General features: G+C 46.0%; 1 protein-coding gene across 1 annotated transcript; it reads left to right on the top strand.

Annotated features, from left to right (window-relative positions):
- Nucleotides 1–175: 175 nt before the first annotated feature.
- Nucleotides 176–20,125, top strand: LOC144146360 (phospholipid-transporting ATPase ABCA3-like). Its single transcript, XM_077678317.1, has 4 exons — nucleotides 176–185; nucleotides 2,950–3,202; nucleotides 18,958–19,010; nucleotides 19,397–20,125. The coding sequence occupies exons 1-4, from the start codon at nucleotides 176–178 to the stop codon at nucleotides 19,855–19,857; spliced, it is 777 nt and encodes a 258-aa protein (XP_077534443.1). The 3' UTR covers nucleotides 19,858–20,125.
- The last annotated feature ends 692 nt before the right edge of the window (nucleotides 20,126–20,817 follow it).

Raw genomic sequence — 20,817 nt, 5'->3', positions numbered from 1 at the left:
GCACGCACAAACACATGCGTTCACATACGGGTACACACACAGACAAGGGCACTCACCAACACGGACGCACACACACTCAGACACGCGAGCACTCATCCACGCACTCCCAAACACGCACGCACGCACGCACCCACGCAGGTTCGCTGACACACACACGGAAGCACACAATGTGCAAATGGGGTTTCGTACGTTCGATAGAGGAATCGACATTTACTGTCCCTGTTTGTCTTCGTATTTAACAACGGGAATATTAGGAAAAAGTGACACTGGACGAGAGTAACCTCACCCCACTCGGAATCCGATGGCACGATGTTTCGCTTGCATATAAGGAGCGTAACCATTTGGATAACAGATGCAGTGTCAAGGTGATGTGTTTGAAGTATATGGACAGGTGTGAGACATCGCCTCATGGGTTTGCTGCGAATATATATATATATATATATATATATATATATATATATATTTATATAGGCAGCAATAAATCTTGGAAGGTGGTAGAGACCACAAGAAAAGAAAACTTCGAACAAGAGAGAAACCACGATTGTTGCCAACGTTTCAGCAAGGAGACTTGCCTTATTTAGCGCCATAAAACTTGAAAGATGGTGGGGACCCAAAAAAGGAAGTTGGTGCCAACGTTTCAGCAGATACTTGCCCTCACAAAGGCAAGTCTCTTTGCTGAAACGTTGGCAACAACCATGGCCGCTACCTTGCTTGAAGTTTTCTTTTTTTTATTTATGACAACAAACTCTGTAAGCCCATTTGCCTTCATATATTTTGTGGTCTGCATTGTTCCGTGCAGACCAAGATGTCCTTGAGAACTGCAAGCAAGAGCGGGATACCCCATTAGCGTCCCCTTGTAGGGAACGCGTAGCTCATGCCCACACTTAAAACAACACTCACCGCTGCACGAGCCCGCAGACAACCCCCTAGACGCCGAGAGCATCTGGCCAACTGTTGTAGCCCGATCTTTAGAACACTACAGTCCTAACACCAAGGATTAGGGGCTTTATGGCCGGCACCAAAACGCGGCTAATATTTTATACTAACAATTTATAGCAATACCGCGTTAACTAGAACTCGCATATCTCGAAATATGAGTTCAGCCGAAAATATTTTCTCGCCACGCATTCACTTCCCATGGGTGCTATGTATTTGCCCCGTTTTTTTAGCGAAACGTTTCTTCGGTGGATCACGGTTATTTCGGAATGTTAACAACGAAGACACAAGGAAAAGCCCGCTACAGGCAGGTGGTAAGGTCTTCGTGTGATCACTTAGCTCCGACCACGCGCTGAACTGGGCCCTGAACGGCAAATTGAAAATTCCCACACCCTCGGCTGTTTCTAATCCAACGTATTACTTGCTTGCTTGTACGGTTTAACGCACCGACGCAACGCAGGCGAAGAGGAGTGCCGTAGTGGAGGGCTCCGAATTAATTTTGACCACCTGGGGATCATTAACGTGCGCCGGAATCTCGTACACAGAGGTGTGTTTGCGTTTCTCTTCCGTCAGAAAAGCGGCCGCCGCGACCGGGAATTAAAGCCCCCTCCTCGTGCTCAGCAGCACAACGCTTTAGCTACTGAGCCACCGCGGCGGATTTGTCCAACGTATGAATCAACTGTGGAAGTAATAACGTGTGCTTCAACCATGGGTGGAGGAAAATCATGCGGACGACGAGAAGCCTCATGAAGTGCCTACAACTGTAGATACAAGAAACATGCTGCGCTTGTTTCGCTGTGATGTAGAATTTAGCGGTGGCGACAAACGAATGATGCATTGAGCAGCTCGAGAACGCTTTTCTGGGGCCAAATGCGAACGCTGGACAGGCTAGCATCACGCAGTTATTTCTTCTGCAGTAATAAAAAGTTTGTTTCTCCTAAGAAATATTTTGACCTGATTAGGAAATCTCCACTGTGCAGCGGAGCTTTTGTTACCAGCACTAGGTCTGATTTCAGTGACCTGGCCACAAATATTCGTCATTTTGTTGAAGTCAAAACTCCGCACTCGATATTTCTAGTTGATTTTACGACTTGGAGTTAACGAGGTTTTACTGTTTTCTTCTCATGAAAATAAAAATTACGATTGCAACACCACTGTGAAGACTTACAAGTTCATAATTATTACGGTAATGAGCTTTTCGACTTCACCTATATTCCCATTCAAGGAATAATTCCGTCGTCTTACGCATATTTGTGTAGCGCTTTCCATTAGGAAGGTTCTGGTTCGGCAAATACCGACATGCATGTCACTTACTTTTGAATTTCAGGATTGCCTATTTCAGGTGCCCGATTTTAGCCGTGGCGGCTGCGGACTAACGACATCGTACCTCTAATGCCGCTGTTGGGGGCAGTGTGAACTGGCGGGTCGCTGAACGTATGTCACAATATGGACCCTGTACGAGCAGTCAGTAGAAAACTACATTGATAGCCGTATCGGTGCAGCACCACCAGAGGAATGCTGCAGTTGCGATTTCAATTGGCGCTGTGTTTGGCAACTTCCCTCTCTTCGCATATCATAAGTGGGAATTATTACGATTACAATTTGGTTGTGTGTAGGGATAGTGTCTACGACGCGATAGTTTTAAAGGAACCTTATTAGACGTGTATATATCACGCAGACACAACTAACAGTATATTTATTATTTGCATGTGAGCATATCTAGGCATCACCCGCAGCAACAAAGTTGTAAGGGTTTCGGAAATGCAGCGTAGCTTTAAAAACTTAGTTTATGTCATATTGCTGTCAAAGCATGTGGTGTAAAATCAGTCATAAGCATGGGGTCCTTTATCATTCCTCGAAACAAATTTCCCATCCAAACCTCGAGCCTTCGGACCCAAGTATCGTGGGGTCTGTTCAATCAGAGTCCACGCTACTGTGATAGTATTTTGTTCAGGCATTTTGCACGTGTTGCAAAGAGAATATGGTGTGCTCACTCGCGTATCGTCCTCCCAGGTGTCGGCTACAAGGTAGCCCTGGTTAAGGCTAACCGCGATTTCAACCTTGAGGGCGCCCTGGCGAAAATTCGCAAGACTGCCCCCACCGCCGAAGTCGAGGAAGAAAAGCAGCAGGAAGTGGTCATCGCACTGCGCACGCTCAAAAGCAAGGGCTTCGCTGCTATGTTCAAGGCGCTGGAGCAATCGTCGCAGAAGCTGGGCATCGCGAGCATTGGAGTCACCGTGGCTAGCATGAAGGATGTCTACATAAAGTAAGGCTTGTGGAAGAATCCATTCAGCAAGCATGGCTTGTTGATGTTGGCAGGAGAGACTGTTCTGGTGATTAGGAAGATGGGCATACTGTGAGCTCGCTGCACACAAAATAAGTGTACAAACCTCACGTGGCTCTTTCTCCGAAACCCCTTTTGGTCTAATTCAACACGTGGTTTTGGAATCGTCTCCTACCTTTTTATAACTTAATGCCCGAAAAAAACCGCCCTATTGCCTCTGGTACTTTATGTGGGCGTGATCTTCATCTTCATATTATATTCAAGAGCACTTCAACTTCAGGTCATCTGTTGGGGCTTTTCGTTTTTGTTGTGGATGGAGCAGCCCGGGCTGTCATGTACTTTTTATTACTTGCTTGTACGTTTCTCTGATGCACAGGGTTCCCACTCAGCCTCGCCCCGCTCATGTCCTCCAAGTTACGTCGTATAAATAGAACGCGTCGAAATTGCACGAACTATACAACACGCAGTTAGCCAGTCAGCATGACTCGTAGAGGCCGCTGTATTAAAGCATGATTGTTGTAATCACGACTGCGAATGAACGAATAACGCTAAGGGCATCGATTTATATTTTGGTCGGTACTTGCCGGCAGCTATGTTGTGCGCTCACCGCTCCCCCATCTCAAGCCATTGGGCTTAAATGTAATCTCTCAATGTATTACGTGGAAGAGGACCAAATGTAGAGGTGGAGCCAGTTTTCTTCCCGGTAGGATTAAAAGGACCGTACAGTTAAATGAGTTTAGTTCATTAGAAAGATGATCTCGTAAGGACAACACTGACACCACTTTTTACGCAGACTTTACTTAAATGAGCTATATAATCAGGAATAAAACAAATGACCATTCCACCCACTAGTTCATTTCCCGCACTGTACGGATATATGGATAGCTGTGCAATTGACTGAGGTTGGCCAAAGCAAACGCAATTTAGGCAGGGCTTATAAGCTTGAAGAACGAGCTATCTGTGCCTGAATGGTGGGGTAATTGGTGAAAGATACGAACTTTTAAACATGAACAACTTAGTGCGACACTTTCCCGGCTGACACTGCCTAACGCCGCCGTCGACGCGTTGGTCTTTTCTGACGCAACACTTGCCAACTGACGTAACCAGAACCGCCACTTACGTAGCCATCTTTGTAGGGTCATAGCTTATGCTTTAGGAAACGATTGCTACCAACTTACGGCAGGCGCCATTGCTCTCTCTGCGCCATTTCATAATAGGACGAACATACGGGAGAGTAAACATACGGCAGGCGCAGAGGTAGCTCAGAAGCAAAGTGAGAACACTGATACTGATGATGATGATTAGCGGCTCCCCCTTTGAATCGGGGCGTCGGTTGTCAGCAACCGACTTGGCCGTTTTATTACGCTTACGTGCCCTACTCCCAGCTAACCTAATAGCTTTGCTTCCTCCCTCTTCTGTTTTAAACTCCTCGCACCCACCCCCTTTTTTCTCCCCTCGCTATTCTAAATTCTCATCCGTATGATTGCGGTATTACAGCGCCATCTATGTAAGCGGGAGAAAAACAAGAAACAAACGGTCGTCTGGGAGACGGTAGCAGGCCTGTTCAGCGTACTCTCTTTAATTTTAACACCCTTCTTTTTTGTTCCTTCTTCTTTCTTAATTTCTTTCTCTTCACAAAAGTGGGAAGTGAACAAAGTAAAAGCCGTTCTGCGACGGCTTGAGGGTTCCTTGGTCACCCACGGCAACGACGGGCACCGATCACAAATTCACAGAGCCGGCATGAATAATTTCAGGAACGATTCTAGAGTATGCGAGCCCAATGATCAAAACACTTATACAGCTACAAGTGCGACTAGAAGTACGATCAATATGGGAAAAAACTTTACAAATACAAGCACTAAACAAGTTTACATGCATTAGTCTCACAAATTGACATAAATCAAACAAATCATAATATACTTTTTATAAATTTGCAACAAATCCAGGCACATCTTATTCAGGTTATAGAAAAGTGGAATAGTAAAAATAAATGCAAAGATACGTCATTTCCAACGTAAGAAATCATAAGATTTAGTGGGAGAACCTAAATTTTAACTTGAAATGTTTGATTTCTGAGTAAATAAAGCATCGCCAATTTATTTATTTTGACATACTGCCACTCTCATCAGGGATTTTTGCAGAAAGGGCACGAACATAAAATTTCGATTAAGTACACAATAGAGACAGATACATCGCAATGTAAATGACAGAATCGTATCACTTAAAATTTTTATATCAAGAAAATTATAAAATATAAGATAAAACCAAAGTTGTCGGAAGTAAATAAATGTAGCGACTTGAATAATGGTTGACACAATGGCATATGCACATATGCCTCAAGAAAGACAACAAAAATAAGAAAATACAATACGGCTAATTCAAGTAAGGGCAAATTTTTAAACACACTAAGAAAACATGATCAAGAATCACCAGAGTATTTTCCCTTGCCCTGAATTCAGTGGTAAATATTGCTTAAACACAACTATACACAAAATAAAGAATATGATAAACATGATACTTGGGTGGGTACAATACAGTCAAACCCGGTTATAGCAAACTGCAATATGCGCCACGATTAGTTCGATATATCCAAAAGTGCGAAATAGGCGAACCCGCCTATAACGAGTTTTTTTGTTACGAGTTCACAATCCGCGGGACCCCTCACCTCCACCCCCTTTTCCGGCCATCCCCACATGCAGAGACGAACACAATAAAGTACGCCATTACCATACACAAAACTATCTATTCATTACAAGCAATAAAGCTACTTTCCGCTGTAACTACCTACTTTCCCAAAAAGCGATGATTCTTGTTTTCATTTCCTTTTTGGCGGCCTCAGCTAGCCCAGCATTCTCTACATGAGGCATAATTTTCATCAGTTGCAGTCCGTGTCCTTCAATATCGAAGTAATATTAGTGGAGGACATTGACTGCCGAAAGCGCTTCACCTAGCATCGGACGGCGTTCACTCGCGGCATCCTTTACCTCTTCGCTGCTTCCTGCAGCACCAGCAGCCATGACGTCGGCGACAGTGTCGGTGTCCGAGGGGCTCACATTGAAGGCAACATCATCGTCGACACTCAGGCAATCCTCGAAGAGCACTTCTGTCAGCACAACATCGGGAAAGTTGGCGAGCTCTCCTCACAGTTCATCAATGTTTCCATCTTTGTCCGGACTCGCTCACTGGGAGGGTTTAATTGGGAGTCAGGCGCGTCAGAAACAGTTACGGAAAGTACCAGGAGTCCCGTCGCTCCATGGGAGGCTCAACATCTCCATCGCAGCCAATAAACACCTCAATCGCCACTCCGAGACCATTCATTTCGGCGGCAATTCTAGGCGCGCCGAGTTCGATATATCAGATGTGAACTTCGTTAACAGTCAAACCCGGCTATAACGAACCCGGATAGAGCGAATTATGCTATATATCGAACAAAAATATTTCAGTTACAGAAATACATGGGGAAAATATTCCTTATAATGAAGTTCACATCCGATATATTGAACTCTGCGCGCCTAGAATGGCTGCCGAAATGCATGGTCTCGAAGCGGCGATTGAGATGTGGATTGGCCACGACCACGGAGCAAGAGCCGCGACTGAGATATTGCGCCTCGTACGGAGTGTCGTGATGCCCGACACTTTCCGTAACTGTTTCCGACGCGCGGGACTAACGATGGAACCCGCCAATTCCGCGAGTCCGGACCAAGACAGCAGCATCGGTGAACTGTGGGAAGAGCTCGCCAGCGATGATGTCGCGAGTGAAAGCCGTCCGACGCTTACAATGAAGCGCTTTCGGCAGTCGATGTGCTCCGCCAGTGCTTTTTTAGACTTTGGAGGACGCGGACTCGAACTGCTACAAACAATGTTTCGTGCAGAGAATGCTATGCTAGTTGAAGCCGCCAAAACAAAAGTGAAAACAAAAATCACCGCTTTTTTGCAAAGTTGGCAGTTAAGGCGGAAAGTAGCTTTATTATTTGCAATAAATGGATTATTTTGTGTATGGTAATGGCTAATTTACTGTGTTCGTTTCTGCATGCGGGGATGGGGGAGTTAGGAGGGGGGGGGGGGGGGTGGCTCCCGCGGATTGCGAACTCGTAACAATAAGTTCGTTATAAGCGGGTTTGGCTACATCGAACTATTGGATATATCGAACTAATCGCAGTGCATATTGCAGTTCGCTATAAACGGGTTTGACTGTAAGTAATATGTTTCTCGTGTATTTTCGTAACTGATATTTCTTTGTTCGATATATAGCATAATTCGCTCTATCCGAGTTCGTGATAATGGGGTCTGACTGTATACATACAAACACAAATGAGAATAAGTGATTCCGCTTGCATAATACACAGTTCATTTTCGACCAGGGTTAGAAACATCGCTAATTCGGTAGTGCTAGAAATATTCGGATCCACTTTATTTCATTCATTAGTGGACAACGGAAAAAATGAAAACTTAAATCAGTTTGTGTTGAATGAGTATTCGTTAAGTCTGGTTGGGTGTTCTTGGCGTGTTGTTCTGGTTAGGTCAAACGTGAGATAGGCGGATACATCAATGTTTACATGACCATGAATTAATTCATGCATAAAGTTTGCACGTGCTAACCTTGTTCTATTCATTAGAGTAAGTAAGCCAGAGTTTTTAATTAGTTCAGTCGGAGAATCTGAATGTCTGTATCGGTTGTAGATGAACCTCTAGCTTTCCTTTCCATTCCTTCCAGTTTCGTGATGTTCTGTTTTGTGAATGGTGACCAAATGGTATTACCATATTCAAGTAATGATCGCACAAGCAACGTGTATGTAAGAAGCTTTAGAGGAGGCGGGGTCTGGCGGTGCCGGTATCTGTGTAAACAAGCGGCGTAGGGCAGGTGAAGTAACGTAACTTATGTGTGCGTCCCATCTTAAATCTTCAGTTAAGATAATTTCAAGATATTTCTGCTGATTTACTCTAGTTATAGAAATGTCATTAATAATGTAGTAAAAATTTGACGTAGGTTTTTTTTTTCGACTCACCGACAAGAATGTACACTTGTTTGCATTCAGTGACATCTGCAGTTTACGGCACCAGCGGGAAACATCTTTTAAAGCAGTATTTAAAGCTACATGGTCGTCGGTTGAGCTTATTTCCTAATAGAGCACGCAGTCGTTCGCGAATAATTTGATTTTCACCTAATATTTGTAGGCAAATCAATAATAAAGAGAAGAAACAATATTGGGGCCAACATGCGGCCTTCCGGGACTCCAGATGTCGCGGCTCCGTGGTCGCGGATATGGTAGCCAAGGTTTCAGTGCAGTCAGATAATTTTTGATCCATTTAAGAACAGTATAATTTCCTATAGGGTGGCCTCAAGTTTTTTTGTGTGGCTTCTTGTGTGATACCCTGTCGAAGGCTTTGACAAAATCGAGGAAAATTAGGTCAGTTTGTTCTTGATTGTCAATACTCTGCAATAAATCGTGTGTTAATTTCAATAATTGAGTTATAGCTGAGTGACCTCGGCAAAAGCCATGCTTACAGGGGGATAATATACGTTTTTCTTCTAGGAAAACAGTTATATATTTAATAATTATGTGCTCCAAGATTTTGCAGATCGTACATGTCAGGGATATAGGGAACAACTTTGACCTTTTTCCATTCCAGGGATAAGGAGCACGTTGATAGCGATCTGTTAAATATGCCGCACAGATATTTAGCTAGCAACTCTGCATACCTGACAAGAAGAATGTTAGGATGTTATCAGGCCCTGCTCTTTTTTTTTTTTTGTGCCAAAGTGTAGCAATAGATTAAGCACACTGCCCTCTGTTACGACAATAGATTCTATGGTATACTCGGTTACAACTCAAGAACGGCACCACGTCATGTTGTGTATCACTCCGCCAAAGCGCCGAACCCGTGACGTCAGTGCGCGCGCGTTTTGAAAGGGGTTTGCTATGAATGCGTGATATCGTCCGCCTTGTCTCACGCAGTTTGTTTGTCGTCACTGGAGTCGTTTATCAGCATATTAAGTCCAAAAAATCACGGGAACGGCTCATGCCATGTTCAAAATATTCCCACTAACGCCCTACTTGCGCCGCGCGGAGAAACATCCGGCTACGGTGATAAGGCGCAGCGGCAACTTCCGGTGCCGTTCTTAAGTTGTCACCGAGTATAGCTTCCGCACTAGTGCCGATGTCCGGAATGTTTCCGTCATCGACAGTGAATACAGATTTAAAGTAACTCTTCAGTTTGTCTGCGTGGATTGGGTTTTTTTTTTTTCTGGGGTGCGTTGATCTTGTCGTTTTTGCAGGTTTTAAGCGGCTCGAGAACTTGTTGGGAGAATCTTTTATAAAGTTTGGCTTTACTTTGCGTTTCGCCTGCATTACGTCACATGTTATTCACGGGTTGCGTTTGTTAACTTTTTTCACCCTAGAAGGTACAAAAGTATTAATACAGTGGTGCATAATTGCGTTTAAGTGAAACCATATCATTTCAATGGTCATGAAACTATCGTTTGACTATTCTTTGAAGGAAGAAAACTTCAGACTTAGGTAATTTAGCATGCTAGTGTCATCAGCAGAATTAAAATCCAGGTAGGTAATGTACCGCCGGACAAGCGCGGGGGGGCACTATAAAACACGGAATATTTCGAATAAAACTTCGATTTTGCGTTAAGGGCGCTTTTAAGCATACGACAGAGCTTCGTAGACGTACGGCAGCAGGATTTACTCCTGAGTGTGTATTTTGTTCGCAAAATTTACTCCCTGTGCGATTCGACTGGTGCACGCAGTAAAATATGCAGGTGTTTGCGCCCCTCAATGCCACAGTGATACTTCCTAAAACTGTCATGCTCTAGATAGTGTAGGCTTACATTAACGAGAAGTTTTGATAATGGGTAGCTTTGCTGTGTGCTGTTTTCATAGTGCCTTACCCTTTTGTGTCGACAATTGGCTTTCGTTTTAAGTTTTAATTAAAGGGGTTGTAGAAGTGGAAGGGGTGGATCTTTTGTTGAAGTATTTATTTCGAATAACCTTTCATGTTAAAAAGTTTTCATTCCTGCAATACCCACCGGGGAGGGTATTACACAGGGTGAACGTTACATTGGTGAAACATAGTACAGTGCATGAATATAAATAAAACTAAAACGAAATGTTATAAAATAAACTATACTGCATTACGTAAAGAACACTCGAGACACCAACTAAAAAAAATTAAATCAAGTTCCACGCCCGTGAAATCTGCGGAAACAGCAGAGCGGACTTCGGCAAGCTTGCGGCCATTTCATGCAGAAGCAGGGGTCGCTCACAACTCCGTTAACCGCAGTATTGACATCATCATCATCATCATCTTCGTCAGCCTATTCGGGTCCACTACCGGACGAAGGCCTCCCCCATTCACTTCCAAAAGAGGCCTTTGCGGTCCACAGTTCACCCCCGAATTTTTATGGGCGAAGCACCCCTTAGGGGTTCGGCCTGATCGGCGTCTCATGTCGTATTCTCATACTACGTCAAATCCAGACAAACACCCTTCCTTCCCCAGCACTGTACAGCAGAATACACCCTAGCTTACACAGCCCGTTCTGTCCATCCTGCGGAGTCTGGGCCAACATGCAACACATATTATGGCAGTGCCCCACTATGCAGACCGACAATTTTATTCACAACGAATCAGACTGGGAGGCCGCGCTGCTCAGCCCCAATAAGGACATCCAGAAGGCGCTTGTGGCTCTAGCGATCCGTGCGGGACCTCCAGTGCTTCAGCGAGATCCGCCACAGCAACCACCTCCATGAACGGCCCGGCCACAGGGGGCCACCGTCGGGTCCAAGCTGGGCTCAACCGCTGACCCTCTGAACACTATCGGGCCACTAAATAAAGTTCTCTCTCTCTCTCTCTCTCTCTCTCTCTCTCTCTCTCTCTCTCTCTCTCTTTCTCTCTCTCTCTCATGTGGTCACGCTAGTAAAACTCCCGGACACTCGTTTTCCGACGCCTCGCACTAAAACGTAACGCGTACTAAATAGTATGATGGATAAAACGGGTTCAAAATAAACTAACATGATTTGAAGACTTGTGTAACGTTCCCTGTCCGCCTCGGCAAACGTCACGCACGCGTAGAACGTGTGCACATGGGCTGTAAATTATGTTACGCTCAGTACCCACCTGCTCTTGACGCTAGGCCTGATCGCGCGTGGTTGGTCGAAGAAAGAAGAAGCATACTTACCTGGTGCCGGTGCCGTGTTGATCATCGAGGACAAGCCTCCAGGGCGGTCAATGCAATGCCCTCGCGTTGACTCTAGTCACTACCCCAAACTAGTACAGTTAAGACATATAAATTGCTTGAGTCTGATCAACGCAAGAGAGGGCGCCACCGCGTCAGCATGCGTGCGATTCCTCCTTTTACCGGTGCTGCTCCATCGCTCAATCAGCGCGCGCCGTATGGCAAGAGAAAGACTTCGCATTTTTGAATACACTGATACACTGAATCCTTCGCCCGTCCCCGGGTTTCAGGTTAGTGAGGTTGGCCCGGGATTTTTTTTTTATTTCACCCCTCCATGGGATCAATGGCTTTCCTTTTCTCCTAGACCCACCTGTTGGTGTCCCCTCTGTTACCCGGATGGTCCACCGGTTGTCGGCTCGTCTCACTACATTGCCAGCCCAAATCCACTTCTTTTTCGTGATTTAAACTATGGTATCTTCTTCTCCTATAGTTTCTTCTCTCATCCAGGTTGCTCGTTTCCTCTCCTTTGGTGCTACTCCTAACATTATTCCTTCCATGGCCCATCGAGCCGACCTCAGTTTGCTTTCTAGCTGTTCAATAGGGCGCCCATTTTTAGCACCGTCTGTCACAACCTCTTGAAGGATGGCGGCGAAATTGTACTTGAAAAACTGGCAAACCTGTATACGCAATGCCTATAGACCGCAATGGTACCGGAATCTTGGAAGAACGCGAACATCATCCTAATCCATAAGAAAGGCGACATGAAGGACTTGAAAAATTACAGGCCGATCAGCCTACTGTCAGTCGTCTACAAGGTATTTACCAAGGTAACCGCTAACCGAATCTCTGCAACCTTAGATTTCAGTCAACCTAAAGAACAAGCAGGGTTCCGTAAAGGTTATTCAACAATGGACCATATTCACACGATCAATCAGGTGATAGAGAAGTGCGCTGAGTATACTGAACCCCTATATATAGCCTTCATAGATTATGAGAAAGCATTTGACACGGTCGAAACCCTAGCGGTCATTCAGGCATTACGGAACCAGGGCGTAGATTAGCATTATGTAAGAATACTAGAGGATATCTACAATGGGTCTACAGCTACCATCATCCTCCATAGGGAGAGCAGTAAAATACCTATAAGGAAGGGTGTCAGACAAGGAGACACAATCTCTCCAATGTTATTCACAGCATGCTTACAAGAAGTATTCAGAACGTTCGATTGGGAACAGGTAGGAGTAAGGGTTAATGGAGAATACCTCAGTACCCTCAGATTTGCTGATGACGTTGCCTTGCTAAGTAACTCTGGGGACGAATTGCAAAGCATGCTTTCCGCACTGGGCGAACAGAGTAGAACCGTGGGCCTGAAAATTATTATGCAGAAAACTAAAGTAATGATCAATAACCTCGGGACAGCACAGCAGTTTGAGATAGGTGACGAGGCAGTGGAAGTGGTAAGCGAATATATCTACTTAGGCCAAGTTGTGACCCCAGATCCCAACCATGAGGCAGAGATAATTAGAAGGATCAGAATGGGGTGGGGTGCATATGGCAGACATTCTCAGATAATGAATAGCAGCCTACCATTGTCGCCGAAGAAGAAAGTGTATGACAGCTGCATCTTACCGGTACTCACCTACGGGGCAAAAACTTGGAGGCTCACTGAGAAGGTTCAACTTAAATTGAGAACGGCTCAGCGGGCAATGGAGCGGAAAATGATAGGTGTAACATTAAGGGACAAGAAGAGAGCGGAGTGGGTCAGGGAGCAAACTGGTGTTAAAGACATATTAGTAGAAATTAAGAAGAAGAAATGGACGTGGGCAGGGCATGTAATGCGAAGGCAAGATAACCGCTGGTCATTGAGGGTAACAGAGTGGATCCCTAGAGAAGGCAAGCGTTGCAGGGGGCGGCAGAAAGATAGATGGGCAGATGAGGTCAAGAAGTTTGCGGGGATAAATTGGTCACAGTTGGCACAGGACCGAGGTAATTGGAGAATAATGGGAGAGGCCTTTGCCCTGCAGTGGGCGTAGATAGGCTGATGATGATGATGATGATGATGATGATGATGATGATGATGATTATGATGATGATGATGATGATGATGTCACAACCAGCAGTATGCACTGGTTGTATAGTTATTTTGAGTGACAGAGGTAGCTTACTTTTCATTATTTGGGAGTGCGTGCCAAGTGCTCCCTAACCCATATATATTCGCACCGGACTTCTCTCTCGTAATTGTGTTCAGCGCAAACCATCTGCCCGAGGTAGATATATTCTTTTACTTCTTCTAGCGTTTCGTTTTCTAGGCTGAAGGGAAAGTTTTTGAGATGCTTACTCCTCATTACTTTAGATTTATTCATATTTATATTTAGCCGCAGGGCTGTGCTTTCTGATTGTAGCTCCTCATCTAATTTCAGCATGTGTTCTGCAGTCTCATTAAGCAAGAATATCATGCCCTCAAACCTCAAATGGCTAGCCCGTGTTATTCCTAATCCTGTTTTCCAAGTAAAGATTTCTAAACATTCCCTCCAGACATGCTGCGAATAGTTTTGGCGAGAAGGTATCGCCCTGTCTTACTCCCTTTGGGATCTAGAAGTTATCGCTTTGCATGTGGAAGGTTATCCTACCCGTACACTCGTTATATGTAGGTCTTATGTAGGTCTCCTCTATTCCCTGGTCTTTTAGATTCTACCACGGCTGCGGTGAGTACGGAATCAAACATTTTCTTACAGTTTACGGATGCCCGGTAAAGGGGTTTAGCGTTTTTTATCTAGGGTTAGGGCTCTCTTGAGTTTTCTATCAATTGATTGGCAACATGGATGTGATCCATGGTTGAGTATCCTTTCCTAAATCCAGCCTAAAACATTCCGAAAATAGTGCAGAAAGTTTTTCAATTGAAATATCTCCTCCCTCCTTCAAACGTTTCATGGTTATGCCATTGTCACTTGCAGCTTTTCCTCTCTTCATGACTTTCAGAGTCTTTCCTACCTGCTCTTAGTTCCTAGCAGGAAATCGCAAGTTGAGCTTGTACTCTCCGTACTATCCCCTGGTCTAACGTCACTGGCATACAGCCTGGTGTAGAATCGTTGTGCTACCTTTACTACCTCGTCCAAGTTGTGCGTAATGTTACCTTGCTCGTCTCCGAATGTGTACATCCTGTCTTTCCCGATGGCTAGCTTTCTTTTAGTTGCTTCAAGCTTCCCCATATTTGCAGCGTTTCCTCGATCACTGTCATGTGTTATGCACGAATGTCCTTTGTTTTGACTCTGTTAATCCGTTTAGACACCTGGGCTAATTCAGTCTGATCTGCTGTACTTAACATTCATGTTCCTACACTTGGTAATTAGTTCCTTCGTTTTCCGAGTTTTTCCGTTTGTTTACTAGATATTGTTTCTCCCACAGCTGCTGCTGATTCACTGATTGCCGATGTTAGATTGCCATTTAGCCTGTCTACAGCGACATTGTTGCTCTCGTCTAGAAGCGTGTTATTGTAAACGCATGCGATCTGGCTCTGACAGACTCCCCATGGAGTTTCTTAGTTTTCACGAGTTTCCTTTTTTTTTCCTTTCAGATTCAGTCTTAGCTTGCATCTAACCGTCCCATGACAGCTGCTTTGAATCTTGCTTAGCACCTCTACGTCATGCATGACACCTGAGTTTACACTTAAAACGAGGTCAATTTCGCTTTTTCTCCCTTATCATTGGGATATTTACAAGTCCATTTCCTATTCTTTGGTTCATAAAAGAAAGTGTTCATCAACCTTACGTTTATTCTATCTGCGAATCCCACCAGTGTATGTCCTCGACTGTTACGATTGTCTATAGCGAAGTTCCTCACTGGCCTTTCTCTCATTTGCTTCTTAACCACCATTGCATTCAAGGCTCCCTTCACAGTCGCGAACTGTGTTGTTGACTTCTTCATTGCTGATTCTACGCCCTCGTAGAAGGTGTGTACGGATTCATCCTCATAGCTGGCTGCTGGCGTATAGGCCTGTACGAGCTTTAACCTGAATCGCTTGTTTAGCTTGATCCCATCAGCCGCGACTCTCTCGTTAATGCCGAAAACTCCCCCACGTTCCCTGCCATTTCTTTGCGGATCAAAAATTCCACCCCGTGTTTTGGCTTCTTTCGGAGTACACTGTAGCACAGAATATGTCCGCTAGTGAGCTCTATTAAGCCTTCTCCTGTCCTTCCAACTTCGCTTACTCCTATAATATCCCACCAAATGTCCGAGAGCTCCTCTACTATTGCAGCTAAGCTTACCTCGCTAGAACGGTGTGGGTGTTGAACGTTGCCGGAGTCAAGTACCAATGGCGGCCTGTCCGGACCCAGGGGTTCCTACTAGGAACCCCTGGGTCCGGACAGTACTAGGAACTTCCTAGTACCCTCCGCTGTATCGCTGTTCTGACCGCGATCAAAACACCGGTATTGACATACGTACTCGTAACTGACCGACGGAGGTGTGGTAGTTTATCGGTTCATATGTGTGGGGTGGTAGCCCACCACGTATCCTGGCGCACGAGCTGAGGTTGCGCACTAGGCTGTAGTCGCAATGTGTAGGGTGTTGAATAAGATGACGCTCGTTTCCCTCGTTCACAACATCAGTATCATTAGTGTGTTCCATTAAAACCACTCGCAACGGGTGAGGGCGGCATGTCCCTTTCTCTACATAGGGTACGCTTCCCGGCCCGCGGAAGGGGTCTGAAGGTGGTGGGTCGGCGGTAGGCACGTACGGCCGAAGGAGTCCGGCCCCTCCCGATAGGGTACGGCAACCTTATACGTTTGACTACGGCAGTGGCATTTGGCGACTTCGGCGCGCTGGTAGCCACCTACCCTTGAAGGGGAGGGGGGGGGGGGGGCGGGGGGGGTAGCTGAGAGAGCCTTTGGCGCGTTATGTACGTAGTCGAAGCGAACCCACGAAGGTCTGGTAGTTTATCGGTGTATGCACACGGCGGGAGGGGGACCTGTGCTGCCGAGACCTTGCACTGGACCTCCGTTGATGCGCATACGCCATCTGTCGGTCCAGTGATGTACGTTCGCGTGACGGGCAACGCCTTCGCTTGGTGTGACAAGCACTAGCTGCAGGACATTGAGGCAAACTAAACAGCTCTGCTGTTAGAAATTTATATCAGATCAGCACGTAAAAACTAATGACAACGCCACAGAGACGTCGTTTATGAAGTATAGCAAAGTGGAGCGCCGACGCCGTACTGTGCACGGTGTCGATCGACACGGTGGTGCGTGTGCATACGGGACGAAGCAGGTATCCCCCACGCGCAGGTGTCTACCTCGTCCCGGGCACAGTAACAGGGCCGATTCTCCGCTCAGTTATAACTGCCTTTGGAGACATTAGCGACGAAGCAGATGTCTTAAGCGAGAAAAGTGTGGCGACAAATTTTTAGTGAAGCAGAACCCGCAACAGTCTAGCTGCAAGCGCCTGAATTTCATCGATAGTTTAACAAGGCTGCGAATCTGCACCAATGAAAAAACACAGGGTCATGTTCTACTCTTCGGAGAACATCTTAGAGCCCTCTGTGACAAACTGTACAGCGCTGCTTTTGGGTTTGATGTTCTGGTGTTGGCTCTTAAACGGCTCATGGCGAGCTTCAAACTGCGGCCTAGCCCTTTTGAGCTAGGGACTCACTTTTCTGTGAAAAGGTTCGAGTGCTGCACAAGAAATTAGCCTCTCGTCAGGCTCACGTACAGATCTGGACCATAAAATTATTTGATATATCGAAGAATACGTTGAAACTTCACGCCACACGCTAGACATTTGGTCTCCTACCGTGGCCTCCTTACTTCCGTGCTTGATGGCTTGCACAACTGATCGTTATGGGAAATATCTGGCACCAAAATTTGCATCAAAGTTATGCGGTTGTCCCCAAATTTACTCCTTCTCGCATTGGAAGTTGAGCAGCATGATCAACCTCATCTGCAAGAAAAGGACAGGCTCTTGAGTATCTAATATGGGCCAGTTTTCATTGGCTCGGGCGTATTCATTTTTTTTTTGAGAGGATGTTTTGAGCTTAACGGTTTTAAATCATTAGTTTTTCGGATATTCAGTTTACTGTGAAACGGGCCAGTTGATATGCTGTACCAAGGGTCTCGTGTGTGTATTTCTCGAACTATTACTTAAAGGGGCCCTACATAGGCATCCTAAGGTTGCTACTGCAATCTCGGAATCGCTAGAGTACCCTTCATGCAACGTATACCAAATATTACGACTCTGGGTAAAGCAATGGCCACACAAACACACAATAAGGATCCTTTCTTTCATTCCTTGTTTACCTACCGCTTCCTGCCGCCATACTGCCCTGCTCTGACGCATCTCTACAGCGCACGAAGCACTGAACAGTACGGCACCGCTGTTGGTGGGCGCCTTCAAATGCTGTAGCCAGTCGGCGTTCCCGCCTCTGGGGAAAACGCGGCCGGGGTCCCGGAGAGCGGCGCGCCGGCACTGGAGGCACGGCGTATCTGTCGATCGTCGCTATACGTAACGCGAGCTTAGCTGAGTTTGTATATAGCGCGTCGTTTACAAGGCATATATAACGTTGAAAAACGTGGGAGAGTCTCTGCAGGCGGAAACGCCGCTATACGCGCGACTGCGGCAAGTATTTCCCTGCATGGTGGGTCGACATGGAGCCCCAGTACGCGATACATGACTCCGCATCCACCGCAGCAGCTAAAAGTTGTCACCGCCCGCCAGGGCGGGACTATTCTCAGAATCAGTTTGTAAACGTGAGAGTGGGTGACAGCACAGTGAAAGATTCCGGTGGTTTTCGTCGTCGACGTGGCTTCGTTAACAGGTGACTGAATAACTGCGACGATGCTAAGCCTTTTCTGCGCCACGCAGCCCCGTGGGGCTGTTCTCCGCGACAACACCGCATGTGGAAACGCTAACGTGTCCCTACTGGTCGGTGTAAATCGTCAGTTACTGTCGTGAGGGATCATGTTGTGTTTGAGAACCCCCCCCCCCCCCTTCATCTGGCCTTCAAACGCTCGTTTCCCCTATTCTAAAACTGCCGTGACGACGCGACCATGGCCGATGCCAGGAACGTGGCCGCCGGGCAAGTCGAGCGGGCCGACCGGGCCCACTCGGCAGTTGTAGGAAGAGCCTGCGCATCGGTTGCCAAAACACAAGCGTGACGTACCACCGAGCGGAGCCAATGGCTGCGCGCATTTCGAACCTTGCCCTGTTTCTCTAGGTGGTCTTGCACCTGGTCGGTGACGTCACAGCTTCCACAGTGCTTTGGAGGCGCGATGAGAGGGTAAAAGCTCCAGGCCTTACTGCAGGCCCGTTTTAATGAACGATAACTCGGCTAATAATCAGCGCTTTCCAACCATTTTTGCGACAGGACTTTCCTTGGTCAGTACTCCAGCGATTGCGAACGTAAAATTGCAACCTTTGGAATTATGGTTAGGGCTCCTTTAGAACGAGCCCTAGGTTTTATTACGAGTGCTTCCAGCCATAGTAAAGTCAACTTACTGCCTGCGTATGAAATAGCTTTCCTATAAGAATAATTTCGCTTGTGCTCTGATTTTCTTGCTTCTAGAATAAACATGGACTGGGCTCCAGGCGGACAAGAGCGAGAAGAGGCCGTCGATGGTGGGTAACAACAGGAGATGAATCAATCTGGATGCTGGCACGTGTTAGCTACGAAAGTAGACCCTTCGGTAGTGAACGTTGAAGCACCCGTAAACACAAAACTCTTTTCTGGTATTCACAAAGTATTTCCCAACTGCATGTGTGTCTACGTGGTTTCTCGTCAACTGCCGTAAATTACACGATTCAAGACCGTGAACATAAATATATAATAAAATATCCGCCGCCAGAAAACTTGGTTATTTGCCCCGATATGCTTAAAATCTGAAATTCGAATATAAAGGAATTGTTGGGGGATGCGGGCAAGGATACTTTGCCATTCTCCTACCATAGAGGTATTGTTGGTTGAAAACCCAAATCCTGGACGTCACACTTCCTTCTTCTTCCAGATAAGGACATTGCCGGGGTGTGCGTGGAAGTCGCCAAGTCGCCCACGGCGCGACGTCGCTTCTGGGCCTTGCTGGTCAAGCGGACCATCTACCTCATGCGCAGTTGGGGAATCATCACAATGGGACTCGTCATCCCCATAGCGCTGCAGCTGCTCATCACCCAGTTTGCCAAAATGCCATCGCCTTCCACCTTCCGGGGTAGGGAGGAAAACGGTAGGGCCTCCATCGAGCTGAAACTGGGAGCTCACTTCCCCGGCTCGACAATCTTCCTTGAGGAGGCTTCCAGCACCTCCTCCGCTCGACTTATCTCGAACGCCTTTGGTGGGCTCGTTAAGGAGGAACACGGCTACGTGCAAGTGATCCGCAACACCAGCGAGGAACTGGCCAAGATGGCCAGGAAAGACTTCGGCCTCTACATACGGACGTACCCGATGGCCGTTGTACTTGAGAAAGATCTGTGAGTGCGATCACGGGCATTGCACCCGACGCGAAAAAGTGTATCCTGCAACGCAAATTATGATTCTTCCCCTTAAGCTGTTATCGGCGTACAGGGACTGAATATTCTCCATGCCTGAGTGGCTGAGGCATGTAATCTATATTCAAAGTAGCTTCGTATGTATACTGAAATATAGGCATAACTTCTGATATGCGAATAAGCGGAAGACGCGAACCATTACTGCAAAATATTTATAATAGAACGATGTTGGTCGAATACTGTGAGGAGTAGCATTACAATGACAAACATAAAAACCGGTGTAGTTTGCATTCATTCAGATTTTAGGTTTATTGACAAGAATCACCGCAGCAGTGCTAGGACGCGTGCTCAGCCTTTTCAAAAGGCGTGGAAAATACTGTGTCGGTTGCACATTTCCGTTTCATTATCGCCCTTTTTCTCGCCCCCTCCGCCCACTCTTTCTAGAGGGAGGACTATACGTTAACAAACCATCGGCTAACCAATGGGGAAGGTTGCGAAATATTTTATTCCCGATTGGCTATGTGCGAAGATTTTTTTCGGAGTTAATGAAACCACAGCAACGGAAGGTCACGTTTTCCGAATTCAAATTTATTGTACGCGCAGACGAGGGTTTTGTACTGATCGTTTGTTATAGCTTTACAATAAAATCTGCAAACAGGATTTTGTGGTGCTTTTTGCCCTTCTTATAAAAATATTTCCACAAAAACAAGGAACATCGCCGAGTATAGGATAAATTGATATTGCACTGGCTAAACTGATATTGTTTGATGTATGAGATGTTTCATTGGCTGTAATAGTACACGCATTCGATACTGCACTGAATTTGACTACCTTACCTGCAAAGCCTCTCGATCTGACTTAAACAAACCCTGTTAGAGATGCATATACAATGTTTGGAGAATTAATTTGCAATTAACACAAACAAAACGGGGGTTATTCTCTTTTT

The sequence above is a fragment of the Haemaphysalis longicornis genome, unplaced genomic scaffold, assembly GCF_048455015.1.
Source record: "Haemaphysalis longicornis isolate Haplotype H1 unplaced genomic scaffold, Haemaphysalis longicornis Haplotype H1 scaffold_7, whole genome shotgun sequence".
In the NCBI taxonomy this organism is placed as follows: domain Eukaryota; kingdom Metazoa; phylum Arthropoda; class Arachnida; order Ixodida; family Ixodidae; genus Haemaphysalis; species Haemaphysalis longicornis.
This window is presented reverse-complemented; position numbering and strand designations above follow the sequence as displayed.

Bases quoted from the DNA above. Each gene is read 5' to 3' on its own strand.
- LOC144146360 (XM_077678317.1), top strand. The intron at 3,203-18,957 runs GTAAGGCTTGTG...TCTTGCTTCTAG, and splicing joins ATGAAGGATGTCTACATAAA to AATAAACATGGACTGGGCTC. The intron at 19,011-19,396 runs GTGGGTAACAAC...TTCTTCTTCCAG, and splicing joins GCGAGAAGAGGCCGTCGATG to ATAAGGACATTGCCGGGGTG.